Genomic DNA, 18,831 nt, shown 5'->3' on the forward strand with positions numbered 1-18,831 from the left:
TTATTGTTAAACAGAATACAATCTGCACAATTTATATTTTATACTTTTTACTATACTGTACAACAGACAATCGCATTTTTGCATCGAACATCCACATTATTGACTTGTTTTGACCATATGTGATTTCTGGTTATTCTTTAATTTTTACGTGGACAACTAAGGATAATATAGTTGAAGTAATTCATCTATTCTTTGAAAGCATTCCAAAAAATTACTGTCTTTAATATTTTAAGTTTCGGCTGCAAAAGACAATAATTGATGTAGGTAGTGATTACTTAATATTTCTTGTATCTCAAAATATATACTGAATATATACGAAGAGATGTGGAGGTAGAAACGATTCATAGAACTTCTATTTTTGCTGTTTTATCGGCAGAATCGGTTTCACTAAATTTGCTAGTTCCGGGAAATATTTATGATTCAAAGTTTTAACATTAGAATCACGCATTTCCTACATTTCTCACTATAAGAATAATTTAAGTTGTTTGTTAAAATGTAAAAAATAGTTTAAAAATTTATATACAAAACTAATTTTTACAGTGATTTTGTCAACAATTGATGCCGTCAGGAATGATTAAATGATCAATATTTAGAGAAAAAGGTAAAGGTTTGCTTTGTTTTAATGCCTACATTAAAAATAAGTAGATAAGGTTTTAAATTTCCTATAGGAACCGAACTGTTAACAAAGAGTGGTACGTTCTTAAAATGGTACAATTTTTGCAAAAATCCCACAAAAAGACAGTTTGAGATTTATGATTCAATTGAATTTGCAGTAAGCATCAAGATGACATCTAGTGATGTTCGTATAAATTTGTTATCATGTTACTTGTTTGTTTTTCTTTTTGTACTATAATAAAACATTCAATGTTATTTGCAATGAAGATAATATATACGTTCTTTCATTTGTTAAGCCATGAAAATTATAATGAATACTTGAATAAGCTTTGTATTAAAATATACTTCTACGCATACACATAGAAATTTTCAGCAAATATATTAACAAGAACCATAACGTTTAAAAAAAGACTGTTGAAATAATAGAGAGTTTAGTGAATGTACTACGAGATATTTTGTTCTTTAACATGAAACTACAGTTAATCGTAGTAGAAACAGGAGACAAGTGGAGAAGAGCGTTACTAAGGTAAGTTAATTAGTATTTTGAATTTAGATAAATGCATGTAAAGTGAAAAAAAAAACTTGGAGTCTATTTTAAATTCTAAATGAATAAGGTACTTGTTCGATTCGATTACGTCGCATAGAATTTATATTAAAAATAGAGTGTGAATTATGGAAGTGAAATTATACTATTGGAAGAGAGAAATCATAGCGATCCAATCATGATGAAGTAGAGAGAGGGATGTAGTGAGGTATACCTATTCTTTTTCTTTCTCCATCAGCAATTCGGGCCCCTTCAAGCAAGCTCCCATACGTACTCTTATATATTTCATATTAACTCTATGTTACGTCGTCTACTATTAGTATCTTCCACTAAAAACTCACAATAATCACCCTTATAACCACGGTCTTTCTTGATCCATTTAGACCCGAGCATTACGATTGTGATACTAAGTGGAATGGACTGTGAAGGGTTCTAAGCGTTGAGTTGAATATTAACAAACGATGATACACAAACAAACAAAAGATTAGGTTACAAGTTGTATGTCTTAGAAGTGAATTTTAATAATTAGTGGTTAAATTGCAGAAACATCCACTTCTACTAGGATGCCATATTTGTTGCTTTGAGATTTGAAAACTTTCAATGCTCACTTCGACCCACCTTTTGATATGGGTCGTCGTGAGCTTTCCGTGAGTGATAGTCATGACTTTTCGCCGCGACCACACCGATCGTATTTCGCCAAGTGGAATGGCCAAAAGACTACGCTTAATAGAATTCAACCTATATTCTACTAAAATTTATGATAACTATAGAAAGTGAAAAATAGTAGTCTTATTGCTGTCTTGTGAAACACCACACTTCACCAGCTATTACGCACCATTAACTCTTCTTCGTAATTGTTAAGCGGCATTCTAACAAACGAGTTATGTCATGCGAATATATATTCAGGTGAATTATTCACTCACTTTTCAGATTCAGAATAATTGTATGTTTGGCAACTTAGATATTCATCAGAAATTATTGTGTACATCTAGTGAATTATATCATTTTGAGGGTAAAATGAAATCGAAAATTGAAATATTTAAAGTGGTGAAATACAAAATCGTATAGCTAGATCTAGATATTTTCTACTCAAGTTGAAACATAGGTACAAGTTATATTCTATGATATTCTTAAAATGGACGCAATTATACCTGAATTCAATCATCATCAAAATTTTCGTCGGCTTCCATGCTGAAATGATAGATTTCTGGAACGGTTTTAGCGTTATTATTTACTATTTGAAATAGGTCGATTTTTATTTTTGAATTAACAATTTATAGTATGAAAATATTATCCCCTTACAGCACCCCCTCTGAATTATAAACACCACGTCGAAAATTTTAAATTGGGAAGGGGGTCGTGTGGCACCTTATTGGAAAGGGATTTTAGTCCTCTGTTCAGCAATATGGAGCTTTTGTAAAAATTGATAATATATCTAATCTAATTTATCTATCACAAAAATTTGCGAAAAATGAAGATAATAATGTCGCATAATATTTAGAATGTATTTTCCAATGTACTTCACAATTAAATTAAATGTGAGATTCTGGAATTCTCGTACAATATTTTGTATTCACTCATGGGTTATTTTCCGTTATCCTGAGTTTTAAATTAACAATATTGTCTGGTCTAATAAAATATACTTTAAATTTTAAATAACCCCCAGAAAAAGTAATCGAAAGGAGTCAAATCGGGGAATCTAGCCGGCCATTCGATCGTTCCACATTCACTCCAATCCACCTATTGGGAAAAACCTCGATTGAATAATTTCTACCTGTACGTGCAAAATGCGGTGGAGCTTCGTCTTGTTGGTAGTTAATAGATCAATCTATCTCATTCGAATGATTAACTTCAGGAAAAAGTCTTTGTAATGTAGGCACTAAGAATTTAATCAATCTAAATAAACCTTACCATTAACTGTACCCTCAAAAAAATAGGGGCCAATAATTTTAATGTTAATGATACCAGCCCAAACGTTAACTTTTTTAGGATATTGAGTGTGATCATCACACATCCAGTGAGGATTTTCTCTGCTCCAATATCTACAGTTCTGTTTGTTAACCGTTCCGTTTAAATGAAACGTTCACCAGAAAAAACTATTTTGTTTATGAGCTACAAATCTGCGTTCTTTCTGTCCATCATCAATTCACAGAATTCTTGTCTTCTATCTTCATTTAATTCCTAAACCAACTGAATTTTGTAAGGGTGGTATTTTTCAATATGCAAAACTCTCAAAATAGATTATTTACTTATATTATTGTCGGCGACAAGTTCTCGAGTTGTCTTATGTTGATTTTCCTCAATCTCGAAAAGTACATCTAAATTTTTTTGAGCATTTCTAGCTGGTTTTTTAATATTTTTTACATGTCCAGTTTCACGAAACTTGCTTGAATTTTTGCTAACTGTAGACTGTTGACCAGAGTATTATTATTAAAAATTTTACGGGCGAATGTAATTTTGGCGCTAAAGGATTAATGTACTTTTTACAACATGTAAATTAGGCGCCAAGACCGAAAGGTCATTTTAATTAATCCTATGTATTTTGGGCGCTAACCGACTGAAGTACATGATTTATGAAATACAGTTATTTATTTAATCACCGACATTTATAATAAAATATATTTTTGTATTTTTAGATTTTCCTATAAGAGAAATGACCTATTATCACTTAAGGTCTGAAAAAATTTACCGTTAGAGGGGGCTACTTGGCACTTTTTTTAAATGAAAAATTTGAAATAAAGTTTCCTCACAACTTTTTGTAACACTCTACAGAATAAAGTAAATTTTATATTCTTATTTAGTACTTAAGTACATATTACATATAAAATAAGAGATTTACATAACCTAACCTAACCTAACCTACTTAAAAATCTATCAACTTTACCTCTATTGGGTTATTTTATGACTGGACCTACCTGCACTTCTTAGCGCGGAAAATACATGTCGGATTATCTACCCTTCTTGGTCAGACAGGTAAAGAAGGATGGTTAGCGCCCAAATTACACTCGCCGTATACAACCCAACTAATAAATAACTTTATCACATTGACAAATTAGTATCCCTGAAAATGAATTGTATCTTAACTCAATAGCTATTTACTATGTTTTTACTTTACTTTTACTCTTTAACTATTTTTTTATAGAATTTATATATCAATATATATATGAATTACACAGAAAATCTAGTTATGAAATTTGTGCAAGCAATTAATTTAATATACGATTATATAAAGACCAAATAGAACATTACAATTCATTCACATGATATTCCTAAATATTCCACCGAGGTTTTATTGAATCATACCTTGTCAACAAAAGCGAGTATCTATGAGCAATTTTAAGTCAATAGGTTGATTAGAAATTAGTGAAAATTTGATTAGAACATTCCATCTAAACAGATAATCAAACAGGTGAACCAACAGAGTATGTTGAATAAAGTGTGTTAAATAATGCAGTTACAATGACCAGTGATAAGTTTGTTAACCACTATTAAATAGAAAACGGCTTTTCTTGGTGCGGGGAAAATGAGAACTGAGTCAAACTGGATCAAATTAAGTGAGAAGAAAACATTTTTATTATTATTATATCATAATAATCACATTTAACTTTGCCTTTTATGCAAAAACGATTTTTTTCATCACGAAACTTATTAAAAGCTACAACTTAACTACGACGAATTATAAATTATGTATTTAATAAATAATTCTGAGTAAGATCATTTCAAATGAAAATTCCAAACATAGGACCATACATTAACCATACAACTAATTTGAATTCAAAATAATATGTGCGGATGAGAAAAATTATAAACTTTAGTGTCAAATATAGGAAGCATGGAAGACTGCGCTTTATGAGAAAACAGCTTTTGTTGAATGAAACTATATAAATGAGGGCACGAATGTATATTAAAACTATAGGTATATTATCGAATTATACTAAATAATACGATTACCTGAAATGTACTGTACAAGAAACTATCGACCGATGTTCCCGATTGACTGGAGTTGGAAAGTATACCGTTTTTAAACTATTGTGGGGAGAAAAATAGCAGGTCAAGTGGAACCTCCCAAGAAAAGCCCAGGCAGACCAGTAAAAGTCCTTGATGAAGACACCAAAAGTGTAATTCGAAGAAAAGTTCAATCTTTTTATTTTAAAAAAGAAATAGCCATCCTAAATAAGCATTAAGGAGGTGACACACCTACCGGCACGCCTTTAGCACACTATTTTCAGTGTTTATGAATGGATAACAATAGGCTAAACCCATATATTGACCCCAACCCGGGTGGCACTACCTGCACTTGATAAAAAGAAAGAATTTTACAATGAAATCAATGCCAAACTATAAAAGTGGCTTAAATATTCGTTGGGTCACTCCGTGGTCCCTTTGCATACCCAATGAAGTCTTACTCTATACTTTTCTGAAATAAACTATAATAATTTCTTATTTGAAATCCGAAACTATACTGCGAAGATTGTCTAAGTAGTTTCCCATCGATTCCCTAATCTTTTTAACTCTTTCAAAAATTAGGTCTTTACGTGTGTCATAACATCCTAGTCTTATAAAAAAAACACAAGAGATATTGATCTTAAACTTCTTTAGGCTGTATTTTTCGGTAAATACATGCCTTGGTAGCTGATTCCACAGGCTCACACTTCTCCAAAGAAACAAGTGCCGATAAATTGAAGTTCTTTGCGTCTAGGCGAACTTGGTATTCATTTGCCTATCGAATAGGCCTTGCATATACTGCTCTAAATGGGATTATACTGGACAGCTCGAAGAGCATCTGCCGTGGTAGACAGCGACCTTTTTTCTATACTTTAGGCTGTCCAAGTTTCTGGTCAAGTCTGGTTCGCCTATAAGTCGAATTGCTCTCTACTGTATTCGATTCTATTATCCTAAGTGGATACTTGGAAGCCGAGCTCCAAAATAAAATTAATATTTTATATAAAAATGTATAAAGGTACACAATAATAAAATTTTCAGATTGTCAGAATGGCCGTGTCGGAGAATAAAGTACAGTTGAGTATTTTCTGACGAAGCGATGAGAATATTCCTTAGGATATTTCTATTTTTAATAATTTTAAGAAATGTACGGTTACTTCAAATGTTACTTTAATATTTTGTAAAATAAGGTTTAACGAAATTGTTTTATTGCGGTAAGCTTACGCCTAGGTAGGCACATGGTTGACAACGTAGTCGGGATCCCAGGACGAAGGGGGTATCATAAAATTAATAAGAAAAAGGGAAATTTGCAGCAGGCAAGGAAAGTTTACTTTGATTTAATTAACACAAACAAGTATAACTAGCGCCCTATATTAGCAATGCTGCACTAGAGTGCAAATTACGATTCCTCATGCCAAAAAACATACAATTGCCAATTTTCAAAGAGAAATTGTGAAAACATAAAAAATTATTGCGAAAATCAAAATTTAAATCTAAACTTTGAACACCCCACGAATCTCGGAAACTAGCATTATTTGCATAAGGTTGTAATTGTAATGTACATTCATGTGTACTCTACTAACTACGTTCTGTTTGTCTCTTGTTTCTGAGCCTTTTCACTGGTTGTTGCCATGAAGCCATTTTCTCAATAACTGAATAACATGTTTGAAAAACAAAGGTGACTGATGAAAACATACAACACAAACATGACTATTGGAATAAACAAACTCGAATTTCAAAACACGTCGAAACCGAAATCTTTCAATATTAACGTATCCGAGCAGGACGAAAAAACAAAAATAGTCAAAATTTGGTTTGGGTTTTAGCTCTTTACTTCCATTTAGTGGAAAACCTTTTTCAGCTTCAGAATAGTGTCACGTTCTGCTGCAACTATTGGTTCGTTTTTAATGAAGCATTGAGTGGGTATTAGTTCTGAATCGAATTCATTTGTAATAAACTTAGTTAAAACGCAAAGTATTTCAAAGGTGTTTTTTTTCTATTGTTCCGTTTCCATCGTCACTGTTTCAGTGTGTATTGAATAGATTGATAGAGATTAAAAATGAGTTTGGGGGCTGGAAAAGAATAAAATATCCTAACCTGCTTATTTGTTCCAATATTTTATGTATTGGACGTAATTCTAATTAAATACGGAAATGGGTTTATCGTAATGATTATCTTCAATTTCCTTACATCAAATTTCATAGAAATTGAGGCACAGCATTAAGGAGCAGAGTAGAAATATTTCTATCAACGTCACTTTGAATATTGAATTTTGAATCCTACGAGTTTAAACATTTTTACTAGAATTAATACAATTCAGAACCACCGAAAATCTTTTTTTCCCAGACAATGAATATAAGTATTGGAAAGCTCGGAATATATTAAAGTTAGTCTACTTTGGTGTTTCATTTCCACGTTCCGTTATTTTGGAAATAATTAAGATTTTCGGTGATATTTCTATCAACGTCTATATATATAGTTTAGTTTTTTTTATAATTTTTTAAATATAGATAAAAATTTAACGTTTCCACTTCTTTTAGTATATATTTTGATAAAGACTTATACTTATATTCAATGAGATATTTCAATTTATGTCCTTAATCATTGAAGAAGAATCTAATGTACATTTACATATACCCCGTCGAGCTTTTCAGAAGGTCAAAGTTGAACATATAAATATATACCACAATTTATAGAATTGTGGGTCAAACGGGAGCAGTCGTTAAAAAAACTACGTTGAACTGCGTTTAATTTGAAACAAAAATAGCCACATTTCAAGGTATTACTAATACATTTTATTGACTAATCAGCAACATGGTTTATCTTGCGGTTTTAAATGTAATATTTATTTATATCAAATCAAATATGTTAATTGGAAACTATGTACAGAGACTATAATAACCACGTACAAGTGTCAAATGCAGTTAAATGAAAATATTTCTAAGAATATCATTTTACAAAAGACATTATCAAACCTTTAATAATTTAAAATAATAAATTGCTAATATCTCACATTGCTCACAATGATGATGGAAGTCAATTTTTTGAATAATATATTCCAATTGCGTACACAACCGTATTTATAAATAAACCAACGATGGCTAACTGCCGCCACATACTTAACTTACTTCCCTCAGTATTCGCTGGTGTTAACTATTGAACTCTTGTCGTAAATATTCTTTACTAAAACGGACGATTTTGTGTAGCGCACACACCTTGGATCACTTTTTTGCTAATTGTTTTACTTAGTTATCCCGACAACTGAATAACCAAGTTGATCAAAACTGTATTAGACCATACGTAGATTGCTACTCTTCCTATTTGAGCCAGTAAAAGGATAGTGGAAAAACGTGTATTAGGAGTGACGGGAATTTTATTTATCCAATTCATGCATTCCCATTCTTGTTCCATTTAAATTATTAAAAGAAAATAGAAACATTACTATCTGAATATTTTTATGAGAATTAATAATCGATGTCTATTCATGATTTTTCCGAAACAATTGAAAAAGTTTTCAATTTTTGTAAAAGATTAAATATTATATTGTTTAACGAGCAATGAATTTCTGACGAATTTTAGATAATAGCGACATAAAATTTACTTCATTGATCTATCAAGGACAGTTAAGATACAGCCTTAGAAGAAAAAACTATTCTTGATCTATATAAGCATTTAAAACGACTTTCGATTCTTTTGAAATCATTAAAAACATCCAATGGAATAGAGTCGTGCAACATATTATTAACGTTAGTCCTTTTAGATATTTAGTCACTTTAGTTGGCTGGCCAAAGCAGCGAACTATGTATAGAATTGTATGCTCTAAGCACCACTTAATAACACATAACCATTATAGAATATTTTAAATGATTAAAATGATGCATTCTGGTCTTGCCAAAAATTTTCCCCACAAGGTAATACGACAAATTAACGTAATTATTATAATAGTCATTCTTTCATCAGTACGTACATTTTTTCACTAAATCATTTATTAACTTCGTCCCACATCTATTAGAAACAGTATCAAATATGTATTTGATAGTTTTAACTAATGTATCAATCTGCGATGATCCAATATAGTACCTACTGTTAATGTCGGCCATGGTTACCGTTTAGAAGTAAATGGGAGACTCCTCGTTTTGCGTAAAGGTTATGAATCTAAATTATTATCTATTAGCTCTACACTTAGTCGACAACGTACCGTAAGCATGGTATGTATATAATCGACCGTTTTGTTTATCCGTGACTCACACGTTATTTGTTTAAAGTTGATTAAAACCAAAATTCAAAATCTGACTTACTTCAGTCACAACCACGGAGTTGTTGCTTTTTATCGGAACTGTTGTAGCGTGGGAGACCGGTATAGGAGCATTTTTTGTTTGTAATTTCGAGGTAAACGTGAAGGTCAACAGCAAAAATAACTATTACAATAATATCAGTGACGGCTGTGTTAAAAACTACGATTGATCGATTTCAATTAAACGATGCTTTAGTGTTGTGAATTTTTTATTTACACAATGTGTTTGAGGTTAGTGGTGATCAATTTTTGGATTTATCGTTAAAAGTAAGTTTCCAACTAGTCGACAATGTGACATTGATATAATAATAATACACTATTCAAAATGAATTTTTAATGACAAACAGTGGGTCAGAAATTATACAGACGTTTTGTTTACTTCAACTTTTTTAACTGTTATTTGAAAATACAACATGTTCTCATTCTCAATATTTGAAAATACAGATATAAGAGTGTATAACTCAAAAGGGACGTTCTCAAAACCTTTTTGTAACGATCTTATTTATCGTTTGAAACTTTCACGATTTTCAAGTTTAAGAAAAGCTAATTTGAATGCATTTTTGGATTATTATGAAATATGTACTTTGACGGGTAGGATTATTAACACCATTCAATGTTGGTTCATTTTGCTGGTCAACCGAACCCAAAAAATGGATAGGTATCTCTCATCAGATGATCTGTCAGCATTCGACCGATCTATCATTGTATCATCTAAGACTTGTTTAATAATACATCTTCATACCCCAAACTCTCATCATTCTTTCTCTCTCTCTCCTAATAAATAAAAATAAAATTTCTCGGATCTTTTTATGAATTTTTCTCGAATAAATCATTTTAGGTATATTTGAAATAATAATGTATTATTGCTTGACCTTTACAACAAGGTATTTTTCGAATTATAACCTGACATTGATAACTATAAATATGAATTAATGGATCATCTACATGAATATTTGGCGAGACATATTGAACAATACGTCCCAAGCTTTTTTCATAATAATACTGGTATTTTTCATACATTATGGTTTTAAGCTTATTTAGGAAAAAACTTGTTAGTTTGAGTTCTAGTTATTAGTATTGTATATCTCCAACAGTGGTGCACGGGTACAATTCTTCTCGAAGAACATAATAAAATTTGAGGTGTTAAATTCGAAGTAAAACTGATGCAGATAGTATAGAAAAACCTCCAACACAGGGCAAATAGTTGTAAAATGTGTTTTGATGTTGACAGAAAATTTGCAGTAATAATTTCGAAAAAAATTTGCCGAAAAAAAAATTTTTTTTGCAACGTGAACGGGATTTGAACCTTCTACCGGCTCATTGAAATTGGATATACTAACAGTAATAAACCACAAAGGAGAGTTACAAATAAATAAACTCACAAATGTATGGGTGAAGCAAAATATAAGCGTGTCAAAAAAAATAAAATAAAAAAAAATACCAAATGTAACTAGGATTCTAAAAACAATTTAGAATCATTATAACATACATTAAATACAATACTACTAACCGCCTCATGCAGCAATCGAAACCAAAGTAAATATTTATTTTTTCTACGACCGTGCGTTTTAATACTCTTTCCCGCACGCATTTTAGTTTTGAAAGTGTCACTTTCCCGCACTAGTACATTCTGCAAAGGAGAAACAACTATCAAACCACCCGGGTTTGATATCAGTTGCTATGACAACCCAAGCGTGTAATTGTTACTAAAACGTCAAAGTTGTTCAAAACGTCTTGGAAGTGACCGAATAAGAACAATCTTGCAGATCCGAGCTTGTAAATATAAAGATAAAGGCAACCCAATTGTTGTGAAAATTTGTTTTATCTGAAGAAATAAATGATGGAACTTATTTGACGCTGTACAGAAAGTACGTAGATTAACGACCACCTATGGAAAATGCTCAGTTCAATGCGTTGGCGTAAACACTTTTGGTAAGATACCAACAGAGATTGCTGCACATTTACGCCTACCTAATCCGAAACTTTATACAGGACACAGTTTCAGACGTTCTTCGGCAACGTTCCTAGCAGACTCCGGCGAGGAAATAACCAACCTAAAGCGTCTCGGTGGCTGGAAGTCTACTACTGTCGCTGAGGGCTATTTGGAGGACTCCGAGAATAAGAAGAAAAAAATATCAAATAAAATTCTCTGTACTACAAATTACTTAAAATTGTTGCCGTCACCGTCATCTTTATGCGACCTGCAACCGATGCCATCCTCATCGACGTCATCTACCTTCCAGCTGAAACGAAATAACTCCACTTGACCGGCAATTCTTACTAGTCTACAGAATGCAACAAATTGTGTTTTCAATATTAATATTTATAATAATTAGTAGTTTTTAGTTGAAATTTTGAATATTATTATGTTTGTTGTTTATAATTTTTGAAAAATGGGTTGTATTTTATCCTGAACGCACGTGATTTTCGAAGGCAATTTAATTCCTTACCGGAGTCATCAAGTATACGTAAACTAGTCAAATTCAAGTTTGTCTTGCGAAGGAGTTATATAAGGTTCTTTGGAAGTTACTCCTAATATATCAGTTTTCTGGTAGGAACTGTTTAATACTATTTGTATACCTTCAAGTAAAAATAGATCGTAAAATGTAAAATTTTTAACGCCACTTCAACAGCAGTTTTATATGCACTAACAAGAACGTGTTGGTTGAATTCATGTATTTGGATTTTAATTGTTTTAATCATTTGCAACACTACGACCTCCACGCATTACAACTTAGATAAAACTCTAAGGGAACCAAGAGAATCCAGGTAAATAGACCAAATTGAAAATCTACGGAGAAAGTAATTGTGTTTGAGGAAATTCACTACCTTGTAGACACGTACATGCTTAAAACAAAATCTATATGTCTGTTGGACGACACTGGCGGAATACTACCATGGTTTTGATTATAAACCTTATAACTCGCCTATAATTACTTCCTTTTTTCTTTTTATAGCCGAAGAAGTTTTTTAATTATCCTATATTCAAACAAATGACACAATACGAATTCAAAGAGCATTTGTGTTCCATAGAAAAAGCCCGCTTTAAGTTTCGTCCAGAATGATTTGTTATGTGCCCATCAAAATATTTATAACACGAGACAAAGCAAACACCTAGTTCATAGTGGGTAGTCTGATAGAGATCCCTCGCACATCGAAAAAAATTATGGTAATAGAAATTATTGATGTGTATTACCATTGCCTTCCGTTTATTGAACTTTCAAGATTACACAAATTTAAACTTATATAATATAATGGTTAATTATAGAGAAAGTACCTCCATATTTTAATACATTCATAATAAAACTATTTCTTAAATAAATTCTGATATATTTATATCGGTCATATTCAATAGCAATTCAGTCACATTTTTGCTATAGCTGCAATTAACTACAGAAAAATAATCTTTTTGTAGACGAATTGCGAATTTGCGAATCGTAAAAATAGAATCATAGCTTCACAGTTTTTGTGAAATTGTATCTAATACGTTTTAAGCAAAAAACCAACTCGAGAAAATGACTATACAAGCATATCTCACGAATTATTTAAAACTGTAATAGTTCAACAATAAACTCTTCACGAATTTAGGATTTAACACTCAAACAAAATACTTAACAATGTAGACTGTAGAAATGACGCGAAAACCGTATGATATATCATAAAACACTTTAAACAAGGATTTTTTCAGTAGAAATCAAGGTAATATCTGAAAATTCACAGATAACATGTCAAACCAGTAAATTTACTGAACAGTAAGTATACTTGGCAACGCTGTCTCAGTGCGATAATCATATGGTATGACATGACGTTTTCAGAACCGTGACGTGAATTGTTGGTTGGTGTTTTAGCTATCATACCAATAAAACTATTTTTTTGTGTTATATTTGTTATAATGAAGAAATTTTGAAAACATGAATGCAAATGTTTGACATCATACTTATTCTATATCTTCGTTATAAAAATTTCTATGTAGCAAACAGAAATTAAGGAAATTTTCAATTCTAAATGTTATATAAACCTTTGAGAAATTGTTGGATTAAATATAATTATAATACTTCAATTTCGTACGCAATCAGTGTAGTGGGTTATTTTCCATTGTCACTGTTAATTTCTAATAATCGAATATGGTTTTTGCGACATATACAAAAAGTGATACTGGACAAAAATAGATTTCTTATCATTAACAAATATGGTAAGCGATTTAATACCTAGTTTAATACATGTTTTCAATCCAAGGGCGTTTCCAGACAACTGGCTTGGGGGGATTAATCTATTTACAATCTATCCTAATTTTTTTTATATTTATAAATATAAAAAAAGCAGCAGGAAAGGTAATCAAAATATCACTATTATAAATGGTCTGATCAAATTTGACTCGGACTAGTGTATTCAAACTAGGCATAAACTGAATTGGTACACCTTTTTTCATGTTCGTGTAAAGTCATATCTCAATTATTGTATGTTTGTCAGCTGTTTGTTTACGAAAAGATTCTTTGGCGTTAGAAGAAGAAAAAAATGAAGAGTGCAATATTGTCAAAAACTTATTGACAATTTGTACACATAACTACAAAACGAACACAAATAACTAAATGAATATAGAAATAAAATCTAAATCTACAATATTACTTTCTCTAAAATGTATAAATTTTTTCTGTCTATGATAAAATTTGAGCAACGAGTGTGCCTCAATTTTTGTGATTCCAACAGAATTAAGGCTACGAAGTCGAAAAGGTTGTTGGAACTTGCCTCATGCTCACCCACCTCCGGTAATGACGATTAAATCAAACAAGTTGATGAAACAGTACTCGTAAAACGTCGTATTGGCATCTGAAAGATAGCAGAAGATTTCAACGTCTCTTATAGATCGACTCAACATATTATGATTAATGTTCTGGGTATGAAGCATCTCAATGCTAGACTCGTACCAAAAGATCAGAATGTTTTGAGTCGCGGGTTTATGAATATGATGTTGAAACTTTCCAGCAGTCTAGCGAATGGCGCATAATCCTAAAAAATCCGGCGGTCGATTACCAAAATACACTTTCTTCGATTACCATGATGTGGTTCACCATGAATTAATTCCAAAAATGTTAAACGGTCAATGAAGAGAAGTACTTGGTCATTATGTATTGTTTGACTTCTTTCGGATTTTTCCTCTCTAAGAATCTCAAAAACTCACTTTGGGGAAGCCGTAAAAAGTAATTTACATAATATACAGTATGTTGTGGTGGGTATAAATTAGATATTCATAAAAAAATTTGCTTATTCAAAAATTGGATTCTTAAATAAAAGATTTAATGAAAAAACAAAATTTTTATTTCCATTATAGTTTGTATTTGTAATTTTCATATAAACGTATAACAAGCAGGCAGTCAGAATTAAATACAAAGTGAAGCAACTCAATTAATTTTGGTCATTAGGTACGACAGTTGTTCGAAGAAAGTGGAGTCGTAATATTTTAAACCTGGGGTGCTGTGAACTGTGAGGACACCAGAAAACATTTTTGGAAAGCAGCCTATCTAGAGATTTCATTAGGAAAGCTTCCATTGTTGGGTTACCTACACGTTCTGTGAGAGATTTTTAGTATTTGTTCGTAATCCTTGTTCGTGGAAAAATTCATACGAAACGATTCTTGCAATGACTAATTAGGTTCTTATTTTCTGCATACAAGAAACCTTTTGGAATGTGACTCTTTATCAGTTTGAAAATAACAATAACAACAATCTATCGCCAAAATACCTGGTTGTAATATATGTAATATTTACAGTAACTGATTTACACGAAATCGTATTGGAGGCTTTATGATTATCAACTTACATGTTACACTCGATATTTCTCACACAATAAAATGTACTTCCGTATAATTTTTTCTTTATGAAAGAAGTTAAAAAGTCCTCTTTCTCACTTTTTAGTAGCTGGAGAAATGTTTGTCTTCAATTATGTTGAAAGTTGTACATGTAATTTTTCGATATTTTGCTCATCTATTTACCGGCAGTTACATTTTCCAGACAAGATAGACGTTTTCATTGAAGTAGTTCATTTCTTAATCTACATATATATTCTGCTTCTGTAGGTATATGTAAATTTATAAAAGCGACAAATTTATTGAATTAAGTTATTTCTTCTTCCAAAAGACTATTGGATGTACATTTTTCTTCATTTCAATTATTATGTTATCACATCAAAATGCAAGATATGTTAATTCATAATTAATTATCATGATAAGTGAGGAAATACGAATAAAATATGCTTACTCTGGTAATTAATATGAAGCACATATTAATTACCAGAGTAAGTAAGTGATATTGATATTGTTGATCTAGAAAGTGAACATATTTTTAACGATTTTTTATTATAAGTATATATTCAGACTTGTTGAAAATTATATATTACATCTGATGGTTTGCGAAATGTAATCAAGGATTTCAACAGTTGATTATTGCGTATTTTTTATGAAATAGCAAGCTGTATGGAATTGTGCGAATGAGGTACGAGGTTATCTAGATAATTATTACCATCGAAAACTTTTTCACCGAGGAGATTCGTTGCTTAACAGCAACATAAAACAAATTTATTAAGCTATTTTGAAATTTGTAAAGCTTATTTTCCAAGAAGCAGCAGTTACCACAAACTTTCAACAAACACATTTTGGTTAAACAATGATAAAATAATCATTTGTGTTATTTTTGGTCACTTATTGATTTCTTTTTGTTCTTGACTCATATCTAAATACAAAATTATATTATAATATGGAAAGATTTAAACTGATTATTAAATTATGAAAGAAATGAAAATTGAACCATATTATTCGTAGGCAGATAATATTCTACGGTTCCTTATAAATCCGCAAATACTACCATAATAACTTGGTAGTTTTGGCTAAATTGATGGCCAACTATTCAAGATGTAGGGAAGCGGGTGGTACGTTGTTACAATTGTCAAAATGACAATAGTTATCAAACAATTTGTACCTTTGATTACTTTTATCTTTAGTATGTCTATCCATCTATTGAAATGTGATTGAAAGGTTATTAAAATTATTGTTCTTTTTTAACAATGAAAAATTAAAGCAAAAAAGTCGATTCTAACCACTCACCCCTCGATTTGTGGCTAGTTATTACAACTTCGGGACACAAACACATAATCGTGAATGATTAATTTTTTTTTATATTTGAAAACGTTATGAATAATTATAATAACTAAATCGTAATTTTTATATTTAACATTTGCAGGAACTTCTTTAAACCTTATACATAAAAAACATAGAAACTTCATCTACAAATAACAACTCGTAATAAATTATTTATACATATAATTATTTTAATAAACCTTTAGCAAATTGAAATACTTTGGATTGTAATATTTTTAAAGACAGTTAAATTATAGAAAAATATATATAATTGATTAGAATTGTATTTAATTTAAATGTATGAGTGAACGTTTCCAGTTATACATCTGACATGGGCCCACATTTTACATTCTAAATATTTTACCCAATCTTCTTTTTTAGAGGTGCTGTAACTTTCGCTACGCACTAAACAAAATCATGCATTCGCTCATTTTCGATGACTTTTCTTTACCTTTTCCTTTAGTTTTGTTACACTAGACTTGTCAAAATTTGTAAGTACTTACCCTATGGCACATTTTCTAATATAAATTCAAGTCAACATTAATGGATAACGATAAAAGGGAGAAAAACAATATTGCAAGTTAAAGTTAGATTTATTATAAACATTTAAGATTCACAATTTTGAGAAAATGAAAAACGTAGACATCAGGAATCCAAAATTTCGTGAAAGATTTTTACTTACTTGCTTGAAATCGAGACACATGCATAAAACTTAGCAGCTTGATGCTTGGCGACTCACTGGTCATTTTTACCTATTTTAAGATGTTATAAGAAAACTGAGTCTCATTATGTTCACGAAAGAGTTTAAAATCCCGGTGAAAAAGGCAACAACGTGTCCTCCGCTCCGCTACCACTCAATTATCACCTGAAATAAAAAATATTTTCCCAAAAATTTGAGGAAAAATGTCGAGAAAGAACTGAATCACTTTTTAATAAATACAAAAAAAAATTTTGAGAAAATTGATGAGCTATTATCAAAACAGCAACCTATTCTTGAAAATACAAATGAAATTAAATCAAAATGGATCAAGAATGAAGTAAAAGAAGTTTTATCTTTAGGGTCCGAATTTTGCACAAAATATTTCTAGTGACAAAGAATTATCTGTGACAAATATCTTATGTAATATTGAATGCAACACCAATCATCTAAATAACGAAATTCAAAATAAAATAACATCTGATACTTGTAATATTATCACTAATTTCAAAAATGAATTGAAAAACAAAAGACAATAATACAATATCAAACCTCAAAATATAACTAAAACCAAAGAATTCATAAATAAAAATATAAATCTCAAAATTTTGAAAGCAGATAAATCTAATAAAACTGTTATCATGAAATCAGAAGATTATAATAATAAAATGATGAAATTATTAAACGATAAGACAACTTATAAAAAAATTAAACAAGAACCTACGAATTCTTATCAAAAACAAAATAATGATCTAATTCAATCTTGGAAAGAACATCTTTTTATCTCGCCATCAGACGCAAAAAAATTGAAAATTCACAATGCCTTACCTCCTGAAATATATGGTTTATCAAAACTCCTGACATTCCCCTTCGACTGATTGTTTCAAGTATTCAACATACTCTCAACCCATTATCTAATTATTTGAAAAAAATTTTATATTAAAACAAATACTATATCAAAAACACATGGGATTTCAAAGAAAAATTTGAAAGTATCAAAATTCCTAATAAATATGTATTTATTTCATTAGATGTAGTTTCTTTATATACAGAAATACCTCTAAACGAATTTATAAAACCTATAGAACTCACACTTACCACAACATATTTCAAATATGAAAATGAAATATACAAACAAATTGATGGTTGTGCTATGGGAGCTTCCATTTCAAGTGTTACAGCACAATTGGTAATGAAAGATCTTAAGGAAACGGTTCTAAGCAAACTTGATATAAATATTCCATTTTTTGGTACTGCTGTACCAAAGAATCAAATTGAAAACATAATTAAAAAATTCAATTCTCATGAAAAACTTCAATTCACAATCGAGGTTGAGCAAAATAATAGAATCAATTTTCTTGATGTCACATTATATAAAATTAACAATAACATAAGAACAGAACGGTATACGAAACCAACTTGTTCCTCAAGATATTTGAGCTTAAATTCATGTTATTCTATAACAAAAAACAGATCAGTGATAATAAGTTTGGCTGATAGATCTATCCAACTATCACATCCTGAATTTAGATGCTTAGCTATTCAAAAAGCAAAAACTGCAATGAAAAAAAATAATTATCCGCAAAAAATCAAGGAAATATTCAAGAAAA

The 18,831-nt window shown here is 30.5% G+C and overlaps 1 protein-coding gene across 2 annotated transcripts in view; it reads left to right on the forward strand.

Annotated features, from left to right (window-relative positions):
• The window catches only part of LOC130452598 (phosphatidylcholine:ceramide cholinephosphotransferase 2-like), an 88,035-nt gene that overhangs the window by 9,674 nt on the left and 59,530 nt on the right, over positions 1–18,831 (forward strand). Inside the window, exon 2 of one of the 2 annotated variants that reach the window (XM_056791928.1) lies at positions 979–1,141. In XM_056791928.1, coding sequence (XP_056647906.1) covers positions 1,083–1,141 — 59 coding nt within the window. In that variant the 5' untranslated portion in view covers positions 979–1,082. Of the gene's footprint in view, positions 1–978; positions 1,142–9,183; positions 9,663–18,831 lie in introns of those variants that run through there. The other variant, XM_056791926.1, reaches the window with a different exon arrangement.

The sequence above is a fragment of the Diorhabda sublineata genome, chromosome 2, assembly GCF_026230105.1.
Source record: "Diorhabda sublineata isolate icDioSubl1.1 chromosome 2, icDioSubl1.1, whole genome shotgun sequence".
Taxonomy (NCBI): Eukaryota; Metazoa; Arthropoda; class Insecta; order Coleoptera; family Chrysomelidae; genus Diorhabda; species Diorhabda sublineata.